Source organism: Papaver somniferum, chromosome 2, assembly GCF_003573695.1.
Source record: "Papaver somniferum cultivar HN1 chromosome 2, ASM357369v1, whole genome shotgun sequence".
Classification (NCBI taxonomy): domain Eukaryota; kingdom Viridiplantae; phylum Streptophyta; class Magnoliopsida; order Ranunculales; family Papaveraceae; genus Papaver; species Papaver somniferum.
The window spans coordinates 21,727,509-21,745,189 of record NC_039359.1 but is presented as its reverse complement, the minus strand read 5'-3'; the positions used below and the strand labels follow the sequence as shown (position 1 = coordinate 21,745,189).

The window sequence follows — 17,681 nt, the reverse complement described above, 5'->3', positions numbered from 1 at the left end:
TAATGAAGATTTAAAGAACTTTGTCCACAATGTTCGAGAAAAATGGAGAGGCTACCTGTATTACATTGTAAACCGTTTGTTGATGCTGAGGTTCTTAAGGAGTATGAATTTCAAGGAAATCGTCCCTCCAAGGCACCAACCATCTTCGGCCTGACTCTTTTTACGCTAGTTGGGCTTATAGATGAACCTTTCATTGTGGTCGAACTATACGAGATAGAGGTTGTTCATCTGAAGCTTAAAACTGAGTTGTCTAAGAAACCTGTTTTGAGGCATACTCATTTTTTTTGAGGTGAACTCATTCATTATACCATCTAGGGTGGGTTTATAAGGGATGTCTAAAGGTAGTGCAATTACCTATATATCCTTAAACAATTTAAATTACTAGAGTGCCCTTATCCTCAAAAACCTAAAATAAAAAATCAAAATAAACTTTAAACTTAAACATCTTGGACTCCAATTCAATCAAGAAATTGATCAACCAAAGCAAACACTAATCGAAGTGAGCGATATTGGAGTGTGAAATCCAAATCTCAATTGCTCTTAGATGTATTTTAGAATGTATGCGTAACAAACCCATCTTGTTTTTGATTGATTTTATTTTGTTTGATCGATAGAATATGATTTCAAAAATGAAATTAGGTTTTTCAGAAGATCAGTTCGGCTGATCTTGGAGTATCAATTTTGAGCCGAACCTAGTGTATGATTTAGAGAAACACTATGTTCGGCTAATACGACTTTGCTAAATTTTGTTCGAATTAGCCGAACCTAAATTCGTCAGTTTCAGAGTGAAGTTCGACTGACAACTTTTCATCCGAACCTCAGTTTTTTTAAGAATATACCTAGGTTTGGCTGATAACTTGTCAGCCGAACCTAGGTATATTTTCAAAAAACGGAGGTTCAGCTGAAAAGTTATCAGCCGAACTTTTCATCTGTTCAGTAGATCTGGGTTTTAAAAATTCATTTTTTTGACAGATTCAACTTATATAAAGAAATTAAACCTTGTATAGAAGTCTACCTCTGATTTGAATCACCCATTTTGGTCACTTCTAATCATTAAAATCTCAAAATTCAAAACCCAAGTTTTTTTTTCACTTCTTCTTCTTTTTCCTCTCAAAAATCCCAACTCTCTCACTTATGATTTATCTACTAATTCACCACTAATAATTTAATTTTTAATCAATCCTTAAAATTCATAGCTAATCAAATCTAATCATAATCATTAACACTAATTATGTAAGGGTAGTTATGCCATTATCAAAAAGGGTGGATAAGGGGTGATGTTGTTTTTTATTTAGTGACCATATTTTGGCATTATTTAGTATGCCTCAAAACAGGTTTCTTGTCTAAACCTGTGGAAATAGATATGACTATTGTTTTTCGGGACTTTGAGCGTGATCCGGTTCAAATCAACTCAATCCCTATTGACAAGCTCAATTTCATAAAAAACAGGCGCAACTTTGCGGGCGTGAAGTATTATGAGAATGAATATGATATTGACTGGGGTTCAATAGTGAAAGAGAGAGCAGATTCTCCTCTGCGGATGGAGAATCATGAAACTATGAACAACTACGATTCCGGAATTGAAGTACGTGAACCAGATGGATCAGTAATAAGGTTTAGAAAGTGCACATTGGAGGGTTGAGAGAAGCATTGAATCAGGTAGAGAAGGAGAGGAGAGCAAGGCAGGAGAAGGTCGAGTTTAGGCTATCTTTGTTGCTGTCTTTAGTTTATTTAGTTTAGTTCCAACGTTTATTTAGTTTAAACACTTACAAATACTAGTATAACACGCACGCCCGATGCGCCTGCCGCTCTGTTTAGGGGCGGAGCCAGGATTTCGAAGCAGGGTGGGCAACGAAAATGTACACCATGAAAAATAAAAAACAAATAACTCAAAAAAAAAGTTCCATTACACATGAAAGATTGTACTACAACACCTAATAGCGTTTTGTAGCAACAAAATATATAATTCTAGAGATATGTTAGCTACTTCATTCTTCGATCATGTATTGTCCTCTAATTTTATACCCAAAAAAACTTTGTATACTTTACCAAAAAAATTGTCTTCATAGTCAGCACTGTCCGCTACGTGTTGCCATATCTTGAAATCGCTGTCTAATCCTGTCAGTGCTAATCTTGCGAAAAAGTTCCCGCTCAATGTAGGTTAGTAAACAATTTTTCAACCACTCATTCCCAATACTGGTTCGCAAACGATTCTTCACTATATGCATTGCTGAAAAAACTCGCTCAACAGTAGCTGTAGCAACCGGCAATATCAAAGATAATGTAATCAACAAGTAGACTAGAGGGTACACTATATTTCTTTTGGTTTCAACCATTTTCTGGGCAAGCGCACTAATACCACCTAATTCAGAAAAATCATTACCCGAAAGAATATCAGCAAGAAAGGTATCTAGTTGTCGGTCGAGAATCATGATATCCATTTGAGAAAAATCAGTTGGATATAGTTTAGCAAGACGAATTAACGCACCTTTATCGAAAGCTGTAAACTTGTCGCTTGGATTCAAATGTGATACTCTCATTATATTCAGTTGTGTATTGAAGAAGTTCAAGAAAGTTACCTTGATTATGTGAAGCATCGGATTCATCATGGCCACGAAAAGCTAATCCTTGACATAAAAGAAACCTAATAACAACAATTGATGCGGTCAAACGAATCATGTAACTCAAACTTTCTTGTTCTTTTTGACGACGATAGATAGCCTGAATATGATGTGTTTTCTGCAGTAACTCGCGGCTTTTCATATATGCATCATTGTGTGCACTTTTCTGACATCCTACATGCTTATCTAACTTTTCAAGTTGCTTCCAATTTGAGAAACCTGCATTCACAAAAGCATCAGAGCTACCTTTACCCTTAACATAATTTCTAAAGAGATAACACGGAAAGCAAAATACAACATCTTTAGATATGCTATACTCTAACCAACTTCCATGTTTTAAAAAACAAGCTTCATTGAATCTTCTGTTCTTATGATTCTTTTTTCCCATTAGCTTTTGTGGAAATGGAAAATTCTTAGGTTGGAAAGGACCCATCTTCATGTAAGCTCTCCGTACTTTGTCTTGATCATGATAACTTGATATTGGCTTTCTCATTGCAGGGTCTGTTTGAAGATCCATATCGAGAACTCATCCTGGACAATACTAGAAGCTGCTTGTTGTTGCGGAGTAGGAGCAGGGATGGAAGGTACTATTTGTGGACCATAAGTATTAGAAGATGGGGGAGGTACTTGTGAACTTGGAATACTTGAAACTGAAGGCAATTCTGGAACATCTGTTGTTCTCTGTCTCTTAGTTCTGGTCACAAACTTATCCATACCTGAAGACAGTTGAGATATTAAACCCCTTGATCACACACATCATTTAGTTATTAAATTGAATCAAATTTTCTTGATCAAACATCAATTAAGAGGAAATAATGAATACCCGAATCCTTAATTGTCAATAGAACATGATGCATAATAAAAACCCTAAATTTTAACATGAACCCTAAGTTAGTTTTAACAAATTCATAATAAAATTGAAATTAAGAAGAGAAAATTAGAGAACCTAAATCCTAATATCTGATTATATGCAACTTTAAAGTGGTAAACGAAAACCAATTCAATAAATTTACCCACTACAAACATATCTTCACAGTTTTGCTTTTCAATACAATATGAAGATTAAAATTTGAGAAGAAGGAAGAAAAAAACCCTACCTCGTGATGAAATTCTCTCAAATACTACACAACAATTAGCACTTGCAATAATTAACAACGATTTGGTGTAAAACCCTTACAGTTCTCCGGTGATTTGATGTCTTCTCATGCCTTTCATGGCTATTTTTCAAGTTTCTTCGGTACCTAGATTTAGGAATTCCCGATCTCACTCTGTTTGTATAACTTTAATATAGGCGAGCTTTCTAAGGGGGTGCACAACTATTTTTTTTAAGGGCGTGCAAAGCTTTCTAAAATCAAAATTGGGCTTGGAGAAATTAAGACCCAGTGGTGGAGTTTGGCAACCAAGGGTGGGCAAGTGCACACCCAGTTCCATGTGCCTCCGCCCCTCGGCATTGAAAGCATACAAAACCTAAAAACAAACTGGTGGCGCAACCATCATGATTAACAAGAAGAAACAAGAAAATTCTTCATCCGTAGTTTACGATTCTCTTTTCCACAGCCTTCATCCTCTTTGAAAAGTTCAACAAAAGATCGATTGCAATTGCTCTAGCCGTTCTGAGTAACGATCTTACTCTCTTTCAACATTTTTTCTTTTTTGATTTGAGTTTTAATTTTCATATGATTAATATTTGCATGAAAGGTACTAACAAGTGATTAAGATTATTAAACCTGTTAGAATAAGGGCATCCAACTCAAAACCAATTGGCAATGAGTGGAGAGGCCCATAGGATTATAAATCGCAGGATCTTAATTGCCCAGACAATATGGGACTAATAGTATCAACACGCTCCCTCACGTGTAGTCTCGTTGGGTCTAACACGTGGACAATTAAATCGGGTGACGCGGAGTAAATGCGTGATCAAATGACTCGTCGCAAAATAGCCTGCTCTGATACCATGTTAGAATAAGGGCATCCAACTCAAAACCAATTGGCAATGAGTGGAGAGGCCCATAGGATTATAAATCGCAGGATCTTAATTGGCCAGACAATATGGGACTAATAGTCTCAACATTAAGTTTGGGTTTTCCTATGATTGCTGACATATTGATTTTATTCTGAAATATTCTCCTTTTTGTCTTTCAGGAACCCTAATCTTCCCCTGTAGTTGGGCTATCTTATCTAATTGGCTAACTCTTCTATTTTGTTTAGCAATCTTTACAACAAATCGACTTCAACATGTATTATTCTTTTAATTATGTTTACGAAGGTTGTATCTGAATCTCCTAACTTAGTAGATTATGAGTCCCTGCAATTATCCCTGCAATATATATTGCCTACTAATACTTGCTTATATTTAATTATGAAGTGTTCCCTCAACGACGAGCCAGAGTTGTATCCATTCTGTGACGAGGTCAGTAACTAAAATCCATTATTTTTTCAATGTTTTTTTCTCCTGCGAAGCAGATTTCACACTCTAGATGGTTACTAACTTCTAACTAAATTGTTTTTATGGTTGTCTTGATAAATATTGACTCTCCAGATTCAGGTGACGACATTTGATTTTATTTCTGATATTGTTAAGATCGAGGGAGGTATATATTTACACTTGAATACAACCATAAACAGTTTTTTCTGACTTGGTTTTCCAAATCACACATTCCATACACTTGAGTCACATTGTTGCTGCTATTGCCACTGTCACTCTCACCGCCATTTGACTCAGCACCAACTGAAGTGGCAGTCAATTTTATTTTTTATTTTATAATTTAGTGTTGTTTAACGAGTATACAGGCTTAGAATGGTGCTTTACATTTGGTTACTTTTAATGCTTTTCACATCGTATTAATTTAAAGTAAGAATAAAAACTTAACTTTGTGTTGTTACATTAAATGAAGAATTGACATGGATGGAAGTACTGCAAAAAATCGGGTTATGGAACCAGTAGCTTCCGTACATGTGAAGTGATTAGATGGAAGGTCTGAACTTTATTGTTTTGAGCCGCTTAATACGTTGTGCTCTTAAGGTATAGTGCATTGTGTCTTTGCATACCTTTTAGGTCAAACTTCTTAAGAATATCCACTTTGTGTACTTGGTAACAATATGATGTAAGTGTGTTCGTAATTGTGTTTGTTGTTGTCTCTTCCAACTAAAACAATATGTTCCTCCTTCTTTGGTCTAGTCCTTTTCTTCCCTTAAAAATGAAGGTATGAGATGCCCTTAAGAATATGGATAAGAAGCCCTTTAAGAATGAAGTTGTAATGATGCTTTCAACAAGAAGCAATGCTTATATATGCAGAGTATATCACGGAGTAGAAAAGTCTGCAAGGTAAGCTAGGGTGATAAATGCATTTAAAGGAACCTAAATGCAACTCTAATAAATTATTTTACCATTCATTTGAAACTTAACATTTGATGGTTGTCGATACGTATTTTGAAACTGCAAAAAACCATTTGAGCTTTGTGGAGTGTTTTAATTGTTTAGAGAATTGGGATGGGAATGAATGTTTTTTTTGTTTTTTTCATGTAGGTTTCGAAGGGAAAAACAAATAATCGTAGATGGTTACATACGAAGAAGAAAACTGCATCCAAGCTCTTTACAGGTTAGGTTTTTACTTATTTTAAGAAATTAAGTTATCACTGAATCTTTGCATAATTAGCTAAGATTTGTTTTATGTGTCTAATGCTGCCTTTTTAAAGTGTTGCAGATCAACACTTGCAATGGATTTTACTGTGATCAGTTTACTCCAAATTCTGGCAAGAAACCCAAGATGTGGACTGAGAATTGGACTGGATGGTAAGATGTTTTCCTTATTTTGAATGTCGGTTGACACATGTCATCTGAGCTGTTCTATAGATTTATTTTTAATGTTTTAGTAACCTTCTCAACCAAATGTACATATACTAGGTTCCAAACTTTTGGTGGCGCTGCTCCTTACAGACCAGTGGAAGACATTGCATTTTTTGTGGCAAGGTTTTTCCAAAGAGGCGAAACTTTACAAAATTACTACATGGTAAAGCTTTTTGCTAATTTTATTTGTAAATCTCATGTAGTTAGCTTTTTGCTATCTGTATTTGTAATGTACAAATGGTATGTTCACTGATGATATAAAAACAACTCAACAAAATAAAATTGATTGACCTATCACACCCTCAAACGGTTAATCCTCGTATTTGTGAGTTCAACAAATAAATTCAAAAATCTCAAAATTACAGAAAATTGGAAACCCTAATTCAAAATTTTCGGGAAAATTGATAAAAAGAACAGAGAAAATAGAAAGTTACCCCGTATTACCCTGATCTTGATAGTCATCCATTGATGATGATGTTTGAAGAGGAGTCTGCGCTATGGGTTTAGGTTTCCTTCACCTCTTCAACAAACAACATAGATCAGAAACTAAATCAAAACTTAACAACAATAACAAGAAAGAAAATCAAAACTTAATCTGGTTGGATTTCAGTTGAACAAGAATGCTTCACTCTTCAGAGCAGCAGATCCAGATTGAAAGAGAGAGAGAGACGAGAAAAGATTTGTGGCTGAGAAAAAGTGAGAAGAAGAAGATAAACCCGCTACGGTATCGGGGTGAAAAAGAATTTAGACCAATTGACCAAGCTTTGACTTGGGAGAAAATATATTCATAGTGTTACCAACCACACGCGTAACTCACACGCTCAAATTCCCATCTGTTGCTAATAGCAACCAAGGGCGCGCGGTTGGGAAATTTGCAACTGACATCGGCCGTTGCGAATATTTAGCAACAAACATTTGGCAACGGCACTAGTGCGGTTGCTAATCTGAGTTGCAAATCAACTAAAATGGTGTAGTGATTTATATAATAAGGAATCCAATCTTTGCAAACCGTGGCTATAATTTTCATGAATTCATTCGAGTGAATCAAACGGATTTTGTTTCGATTGTGCTATTGTATATTTATATGAGAATATAACAATTGAACAACACTTTAACTAGTTTCATTTAAGTCATTTGAACTAGTTATGGATAAGATGAATATGGTTGATATGAGAGTTATCATATGGCTAACCTCGATTAACTATTGTTGAGCCAACATGGGTGTACACGTTTAGGATGGTTACATAAACCTAAATGAGGGTACATTTCATTTGTGTATAACAAGCTAAGTTCGATCTAACGGTTGAAAGATATTAGCATGGTTGAATCAGTTTTTTCATTCAACGGTGAATAATGAATGCTTTGTTACCAAGGTAACTTGGATTGCAAACCCTGATTTGAAAACTATATAAAGGATAACTCTAGCAACTGGGAAACCTAATCCCCACATATCCTATGTGTTACTAGTTGCATAAGCTAGAGTCGATTCTCCTTTAACCTTAGGTTTTCCTAAACCTTGTAGGTTAACGACTTGAAAGCTTCATTGGATTGTGAAGCTAGACCCAACTACTTCTCTTGTACTTGCGTGTTCTGATCTTGCCCGATTCTATCGTTTGAGTACTATATTCTCTAAGATTTTCTCGAGATTAATTTCTCCGACAAGATAAAACGTGATCACAAACATCTTCGTCTCATCGTTTGTGATTCCACAATATCTAGTTTCGCCATTATACGATTTAGATTATTGTGAGGTGATTGATAATACTAAGTTGTTCTTCGGCAATATAAGTATGGTTTATCAATTGGTTCATGTTCACCTTGATTTATCAAAATACGGAACAAAAAATCTTGGGTATTTATGTGGGAGACAGATTTATTCAATCATATAGACTTTTCTGTGTGAGACAAATTTGTTTATCAAGTCTTCGACTTTGGGTCGTAGCAACTCTTGGTTGTGGGTGAGATCAACTAAGGAAATCAAGTGCGTAGTATCCTGCTGGGATCATAGTCGTAAGGAGCCCAACTGTACCTTGAATCAGTGTGAGATTTATTAGGGTTCAACTACAGTCCAGTCCGAAGTTCATTGGTAGTAGGCTAGTGTCTGTAGCGGCTTAATACAGTGTGGTGTTCAAACTGGACTAGGTCCCGGGGGTTTTTTGCATTTGCGGTTTCCTCGTTAACAAAATTCTGGTGTCTGTGTTATTTCTTCTCCGCATTATATTTTGTTATATAATTGAAATATCACAGGTTGTGCATTAAGATCAATCAATTAGAATATCCAACCTTTGGTTGTTGATTTATATTGATTGACACTTGAACATTGGTCTTTGGTACCGTTCAAGTTAACTCCTCTTATATTCAATCGGGCTCGCAGATTTCTATTTGCTGATTGCGGATTGAATTAAGAGTTAGAGATATTAAACTCTTTGATATACTTTTATGTTGATTGAATCTGACTGTCTAGTTGATTCTCTAGAAAGTATATTGGAGTAACTCCTCTCGGATTGCCAAATGAATTTTTGGGTGTGGTTGTTAGACCCCCGCATTTTCATTTTCATGCAGCTACATTTCCTTCTTACAACAAACAAAACTAAATTTTTTTCTAATCTGAAAGATTTCTGAAATCTGCAGAGTCTCATGATTACAAACCCAATAACTTTGTATAATAAACTATTCTTCTTATGCTCGATGAAGTAGACACGTGCAAATTTGCTTGTAGCAAGTGTAATCAGTAGATAAACCAAACATCTCCATCCAATGACCAATCGCTAAAGGAAATCCAACTAACACCACTTGACAGAATCATCCATGAATTCCGGTAAGTGTAATTCAAACTCGCTAAAGAAGAGATCTTTCGAAAACTCACGAAAATTCGCAAGACCAAACACGAATTAGAAATCGTTTTTAGAAAAAAACCCTAAATTTATAATGAACCCAATAACAACCGAACAAAACAACAAATAAAATAAAATAAAAGACTACAAGACCAATCGGTTAACTTTTATGATTAATTTGAAAGGCATTAATGAATTATTAGATCATCTTGTGAGAAACCTTAACATGGAAATTGCAATTCACATAAAATTCTCCCCCGAATTTATCGCCCGACTTTATTGCCCAATTTACAGACTTTCTCTCTCCGGTTCTGTGATGGGTCGTTAGGGGTCTCATTCATTCCAACCAAAGTAATTGCATATGTTGTTGGGGTGCTTCAAAAAAAAAATGTTCTTGGGGTACACGACAAGGTGATAAACGTAAACTGACACCTTTGGAATATTACATAAAATACAATGTGATGTCCATTACAGAAACTGATGAAGTTTAGTTTGTGATGAAACATTTGGGGTTTCCCTTGTATTTTGTAACAACAAAAAAGAAAAGGGAGAACTGAATAGAAATTTAAACATCAATAGCATCAACCAGAAGAGAAGTGGACCTACGAAGCGAGTAATTACAGAAAAGTTTATTCTTCTCTCTATGTACTTGAGACGAATATGAAGAACCTCTAAAATGATTTCTCATCACCTTGACTTCCCTGCTATTATCAAAACCGGGTGATCCAAGACTGAGAGCTTCCGACTTTCTTACAATCTGCTGATATTTAAGATCTCTTAATTTCATTTGATACATGGCTTTTAGTCATCTGAATTCTTGTCTGATCTCGTTTTCATTATTATCCAAGTATTCACAACATGGTGATGGATCTGCAGGGGAAGAACTTCTTGTATTGGGTTCACTATAATCAGCAAAACTCACACTATCTTTATCACTCGTATTTTCATACTTGGTTGTGTTTTCATGTCCATGGCTCTCCCCGAATTCTTGTGAAAGTATAGATGCTCCTGCTGTGATAGCGGGCTCTGACCCTTCTACTTGGCTCGTGATTTCTCCAAATCTACCGCGCATAGCTGCACACCCATTTGCTGAACATTGCAAAAATTTCAAGTTCTTGGAACCTTGGTCGTTTGAGGTAAGATATTCCATTAAAGAACCGATAGAAGAACGATTTGAGGCACAATTTTCACAGAAATTTGCATTTCCGAAGTACCGATTCTCCGCTAGTTTCCAGTCGGGTACCAAGGAAGCAAGTTCTTTGTCTATCATATATGCTATTGTAGTCTCGTCGTGGTCTGTTATATCTAGTTCTGCAACCATTTCGGTTGCAACACCCAAAGCTGTATCAGTTTCAATGTCGAAAGGGAAGTAGATATTCCGAACCCGGCCTTCAAAAACAATTAAGGAATTCAATTTTGATTCCTCTGGATCAACAATTCAAATAAAAAACAAAACATGGAAAATAATGAAAATTCAAGAAATCTAACCTTCTTTATCTGTAATTCTAAGCCTTAAGAAGATCCCACCATCTTCTCTTTTCTTTCCTTTGATTGTAATGTCAACCTTTTGTTGTTTCTCATCTTCATGGTAATTGAACAGTTCAATACCACTCCGTTCATTCTCAATAGGATTGTATTCCCATGAATTTTGATGTTCAAGAGGCAATCCAAAATCAAAATCATTAGAATATCCATTCAGTGAACTAGTATTACTACGGAATTCAAAGTTCGGTTGATATAAAAATAGAGGACTGATATCATCAGTTTCCCTCTCGTACTCTAATAACTTCAAATCAGCACCATAATCATCAATTCGGAGAAATGGGTCATTAAGCAGCTCTCTTGCCGAGAGTCTCCGCGAAGCAGCCACCAAACATTTCTCTATAAATCTTCTCACTTCAGGGTTCTTCACTTTGTATAACGCAGCTGGTTTTTTTCCCTATCAGGCACCGACATAACATATAAATCTAGAGCATCAAAGCAGTGAAACAGTTCAAATTAGAGTTCTCACAGACATTTTATCATTAAGACAGAGCCAGAACTTACAGAGATAACTTTCTTGTAGATTTGTGCAGGATGTGTGCATTCACTGTAAGGGTATTCAAAAGTTATCATTTCCAATATACACATCCCAAAAGAATAAATATCAATCAGTTCATTATATTCCTCTTCATAAACTTCTGGTGCCATGAATTCTGGTGTTCCTGAAATATCCAATCACATACGCTCAATCCAGATTCCTAAATTCAAGAACTCAGAAACAAAGTTACTTACCAACGCAATTAGCAACATTGGATTTTCGGAGGATTGCGGCGAGTCCGAGATCGCCAATTTTAACTACTCCTTGGTTGCCATTAACAAAGATGTTATCACATTTGAGATCTCTATGGATTACTGGAGGTTCATGACTATGTAGATACACCAGTCCTTTCAGGATCTGTCTACACCAATGCTTTACTGCTCTAATGTTAACCCTCTTATGAGTGCGTCTATACCTATCAAATCAAAACTCAAATCAGAAAAATTCTCATTCTCGAAAATCAGGAAGAGTTTACACCGACAATTAATGAAAATGAAGAACTTACTGTCTGAGAGTTCCAGAAGTAAACATTTCAGTAATGAAATTTATGTTTCTGTTTGTAGTATCAACCCAAGAAGAATAAAATTTCATTATATTCTTATGGTTTAAAGTCTTGAGAAGATGAATCTCAGAGTACAATCTCTCAAGATCTTCAGGACTTTGTAAGAAATCATATAGCTTGATTTGGTTCCAAGCAACTTCAATCCCTTCGTATTCATCAAAAGCTTTGTACACTGTTTTTGAAGCTCCTCTGCCAAGGATATCTTTGTACTGCAACAAATAATAAAAACAGGAAAAATGAGAAAAAAGAACTCAGGAAGAGAGTGAAGTGATGAGAGATTTCATTGCCACATACCCTTCCATATCTTCCGGTTGGATCGACTTCAACAAATTCTGATTCAAGAAGAGCAAGTTGATTCATTTTTATTCTGTTCAGTATATATAAACTATGTAAAGAGGTACCTGCAATATTTCTCTCTTTATGAGAGAAAAGAGATCTTTCTTTTCTTCTTTTATTAGGATTTGAGACTTGAAATCAAATCAAGCTAGCACACAGTAAACAAAAAATACACTGAGATGAAACGCTTACTCGATTGTCATGTTCTGTCCTCTACCGTACTCTACATTAGTTGGTTGCATCTTTCTGGGTGAGTTGGAAAAACCTTTGTCGTCTATCTCTTATTGTCTCTTAACTCTAGCTAGCTGTTGTTGTAGACATAAAACTACTGCTCAAAAGAGGGAGAGAGACCATCCATGTCATCATCAAAAATTCAACAGGAATCTAAGGAGTGATTAAAAATTTTGGTACTAAATCTTAAAATTAACAAGTGTTTTCACTGACTAATAATAATATTCTGTTCATATGGGCCACCATTCCACCGTGGAGTGCTAACGTCTAATGACACTCGACAATCCCATAGCATGTAGCAGATATTTGAATCTACCACCATGAATGCCATAAATAAATAAATATGAAAGTCAAGACCCTCAAAACTGCTGGAGAGGTTACCAAGTTTTATGGAAATCAAATTCTATTAAAACTGCTACAGCCTACAGGGCTATCAAATTCCATGAAAAATTAATTATCTAGTAAATTCACCGGCAAGAACCGTTTTGGTTTACTTGAATTTGGTAATCTCTTATAGGAACGCTCCAGTCACTGAACTTCTAGTTGGTTGCCGGTGATGGTTCATCAAAATCAGTTCAAGAGTGTGATATTTTACTTTATTTTTCTTTATTCATTTTTCTTAGTTTAAACTTGGGTGGTGCTATTCAGCTCCCTATTATTCATCTCTCTACTCTGCTCCCTCTAGTCTAAACATACTAGCCTAATTTAAAATTCCTCCGGCTTATAATAGTTTATCACATTCCTATTCCTCCGTTGAAATGTTTGATCTGGGAAATTGGGATGTGATCTTGATTCCAGACTCCAGCTCTGATCTATATCTACGTTTTATTTATGCTTGTGAAGAATTTTAAATTGGTTGATCACACGGACTAGTCTCGAATAATTCATACTAGAGTACGGTCCCTATCAATATTTTGGATAGAATATCAGAATATGGGTGTGATTGTGGCTGTGAATGGAAGTTACTAACTCTACATATTTTGACCCATCAGCTGATCCACAGGTATCTCTATCTTCCACCAACCGACTACACCACAAGGTAAGATGAAGAATATACGTATTTGGACCTAGGGCTGCACAACGGGTAGGGTGGGTAGGATATGGTCTATACCCGCCACCCTACCCGTTTACTGGCGGTTAAGAAAATTTTTATCCGCCATCCTACCCGCCAAATAATGGATAGGGTAGGATACGGTTAAAAAACTGACGGGTAGGGTAGGGTTGGCGGGTATGAGTAGGGTATGTGCACCTCTAGATAGGGTGGGTAGGATATGGCCTATACCCACCATCCTACCTGTTTACTGGCGGTTAAGAAAATCTTTACCCGTCACCCTACCCGCCAAATAATGGATAGGGTAGGATACGGTTAAAAAACCGGCGGATAGGGTAGGGTTGGCGGGTATGGGTAGGGTATGTGCACCCCTATTTGGACCTGTCTTTCCACAAGTATATATATATGGATCATGGACCACGCTAGACAAGTGGAAAATGTAAACGCAAGTCGACGAGACGTGCGACCCTCCCAACATGTGTGAGGTGCATCGATGTTGTTGCTGAAAGTCTTCTGGTCCAAATTTGAGTCGTTCGTACTAGTGTGGTATTATTGATGCCAATTGTTAAGTCTTCTGTAGTGTTCTAAAATGGTGCATTTCAAGAATATACCCATTAACCCATACCCATGGATGATATAGCTGGGACAGTGAAGGAGGCTGCTGTTTGGATGTTGCCTTTGGATTATTGCAAGTTTGTAACCATGTGCGCGCATAACTTTTAGTCCCTTGAATTAAAAAACAGCCCTTAATTGGGGGCCCCGGAAAATACTTAGGGGCTCACCAAATTTATATCCACTGTATTTATGTTAGGGGTTCCAAGATGTGATGAAAATATTATTTTGTCCTTCATTAATGATAAAACTTAAAACTCTATTCATTCTTAACCCCAAGCCTCCATTGCATTTCCATCTTTTAACAAAAAAGAGACAATCTCTTCTCCCTCCCTCTCAACTATCTTCTCTTTCATTACCGACATGAAGAAAAAAAAAATCAATTACAGTTAAAGGATCGTCAACCCGAAAATCCTAAAGCCTAACGATTTTTCATATGCATGTAGAGATTATGAAAAATCGTTAGGATATATGAGGAGGAAGATAACGACCCTAATTCTAATTCTGGTTTTTCATTTTTTTTTTACTCTAAATTAGAGTCGTTACCGAAACATAGAAACATATAACGATCCTTTACGAACGACCCTATTTTAAAATTAACGACTCTACGTGAAAAGAAAGCAAAAGACCGTGCCCATTTTAAATGTTAACAACTCCATATGAAAAGAAAGACAAAGACGATGTCCAAGTAACAAGGGTCGTCAAGAAGAGATTTTGCTTGACACTGCCCATTATAATAAACTAACGACCCTTGAGAGTCGTCAGTGTCAAGGGATGTCCATATGACGACCCTTGTTACTTGGACACTGACGACTCTCAAGGGTCATTAGTTTATTATACTCCCGACCTAACGATCCTCACTCTGAGTAGTTCCATATCGACCATGAATCGACCACTTGGAGCACCATTCAGACAATTTGAAAAGTATATGAAGTTTACCTGATTGTTTTGAGCTTCGGGTTCTTCATTTTGAGCAATAGGATCTTCATTTCCACCATTATTCAAAGCTTCCTCTATTAACATATCTTCATCAAACATCCAATCCATATGATTAACTGAGACAATATTACCATCAACACAATCATGTATGTTGTTTGAATCTTCACCTACATCATTTCCTCCACTAGAATCACTCATTTCAAAAAACCCTAAATTTCCTCCCAAAACTCACTTTCTTCCTCTCCACAACACAAAAACCCAATTTTTCTTTTATCAAAATTTAATCCTTAAATCTGATTTTAATCTAACTAAATTATTTAATAGTTAATTAACTTAATTACTAATTACCACTAATAATTTTGGGGTAATTTAGTCATTTTAAAAAATTGGGGATAAGAGATAACCCCAAGAACTATTTCATGACCTTTTTTGTCATGTAGCTAGGGGCCCCCAATCTAGCGGTGTTAAAAGAATCCAATTATAGTAGCATATGTTTTGTGAACATGGGTATCATCAACAAAATCCAAATAACTAAGTTTAAGGGAGACGCAATTTGCATCAATTGTACTGGTTTTTATGTATTAAAAAAAAGGTAGGATCGGTGGACATGGTGAAGTGAATATTACCATGACATCTTGAGGACGAAAACTAATTTAAATTTAAGTTCCTATTATCACAATGTTCATTCGACACAAGATTAATGCATTTAATGATATAACCTTACGATCAATTGGTGAGTTCCAGACTTTGAAGGTTAACAAGATACCTTTTGGGTTGGTTTTGGGTTAGAACGTATTTTTATCACAAGGTTAATTTTGGGGAACAATATACATTTTGAGTGATGTAATTAGAGGTGCAAATTGGGTCGTTCCAGCAAAAATACAGTCCAACACAACATGTTAAATTTCCAGCTTAGCCGACACGGTAGTTTCATGGGATACACTGAGCCACACAAATCGGCATAGTAGTGGAACAACATTACATGCAGCACGGATAAGCACGTGGGACAACATAGATAATATGTTGAGAAAACACGTCATAACATGTATAAAACACTATACCATATGGCACAACACATCTCATTTTGTGAATATTTGACAAAAGAGTCTTTATTCTACCCAATTTTTGACATTTTGTCATCGTCTTGTCTTGTTGACTTATTTTTATAACAACACATATAATACCTAAATATTTGGCAGATATTTTCTTTAGATAACATAAAATAAATGTGCATGGCACAGCAAAACACGACAGATTACGCTTATTTTTCTTACACAACACGTCGTCTAGCACGACACAACACGACACGCTTAATCGCTGGCACAGCACAACACGACAGGAAACACGTGACTTCGTGGTTTGTGATGTGCTGGGAAGGCACGTTTTACACCTCTACATGTGATAGATTATAGGAAGTTACATTCTAGTGGACTTTCTCTTTCTAAAAACCAGAGCGATGGAAATCACCCCTGCCTGAAAACTCTCTTCTCAAATCGTCTCATTTGGAGTCGGTCTAAGAAGATCAATCACCACCCCAACCTTCTTTTCACCAGTTTTCGCTAGTTTGAACCCTTTAAGGTTTTTTTAATTCTTTTTGTGTTTGTTTTATGGATATGTGGATCATCAGTACATATAGCTTTTGTGGAAGAAGAACCCGAAGCATAACAATTTTCATCAACACTGATCTATGAATAAAACCAAGCTTCATCAACATATTCAGTACTTTCACCAGCCTCTCCAAATCAAAGCAGATCTATTTTTTTCCTGATTTGGTGGTCATCTGGTGTTGGTTTTAATTTAAATGGACTCTATTATTCTATAAAGGTGTATACAACTATGCATCTACCTAAAGAAATAAAACCTATATCCAAGGAAATACAGGGATATTTAAGCATTGAATGGATAGAAAAATGAATTTAACCTTATTTTTCTCTCATGTTCTAGGGTGTTTAACAAATCGATTTATACTTAGATCTTGATTTGTGTCACATTGATACAACCCACGTCTCGTACTGAGCCAACCCTTGTATGTTGAGCCGGCAACAACTACACCCATCCGACGAATCTCAATCTACTCTGCATAAATTGAACTGCCACACCCTCTCCACCTTTTACACCCACAACTTCTTATAATTTTGCTTCAATTTTAATCTTTCAGTCTTAAATCCTAATCTCAAAATCTGTAAAAAAAAATGTATGCCAGAGTTCGTGGTCCCAAGTATACTCAAGAACAAGATTTAACAATTTCACAACTTATGTTTTTCAAACAAGAGATAGTATCCACAGTGTTACGAATTTTACGTGAACGAACCTTTTAGGAAAATGTTTTCGTAATGTTCGCTGGACAAACGGGGAACCTGAAAAACCGTGATGCTCACGGATTGTCGAATCGTTTTCAAGAAATTAGTCATGTTGTCAACCAATTTCTTGGTCTGCTAATGCAAACTAACTGAAATAAATTTAAAGGTAAAACTGAAGTTGAAGTGAACCAAAGAACTGCTGCGACATGGCAGCAAACCAACGGGATAGATTTTCAGGTTTTACCTTGTTTCAACATCCTTAGATATC

General features: G+C 36.1%; 1 protein-coding gene and 1 pseudogene across 1 annotated transcript; both read right to left on the bottom strand.

Moving 5' to 3' along the window:
- Positions 1-1,885: 1,885 nt before the first annotated feature.
- LOC113347121 (zinc finger MYM-type protein 5-like) lies at positions 1,886-3,901 on the bottom strand. The gene is made up of 2 exons (XM_026590706.1): positions 3,719-3,901; positions 1,886-3,337 (listed from the first exon to the last, which is right to left on the bottom strand). Exon 2 carries the CDS (start codon positions 3,136-3,138, stop codon positions 2,491-2,493), a length of 648 nt encoding a protein of 215 aa, XP_026446491.1. The 5' UTR covers positions 3,139-3,337; positions 3,719-3,901; the 3' UTR covers positions 1,886-2,490.
- A 5,813-nt stretch (positions 3,902-9,714) lies between these two features.
- Positions 9,715-12,529, bottom strand: LOC113347120 (annotated as a pseudogene).
- Positions 12,530-17,681: the final 5,152 nt, after the last annotated feature.

Coding starts and splice junctions, on each gene's coding strand:
- LOC113347121 (XM_026590706.1), bottom strand. CDS start 3,138: ATGGATCTTCAAACAGACCCTGCAATGAGAAAGCCAATATCAAGTTAT.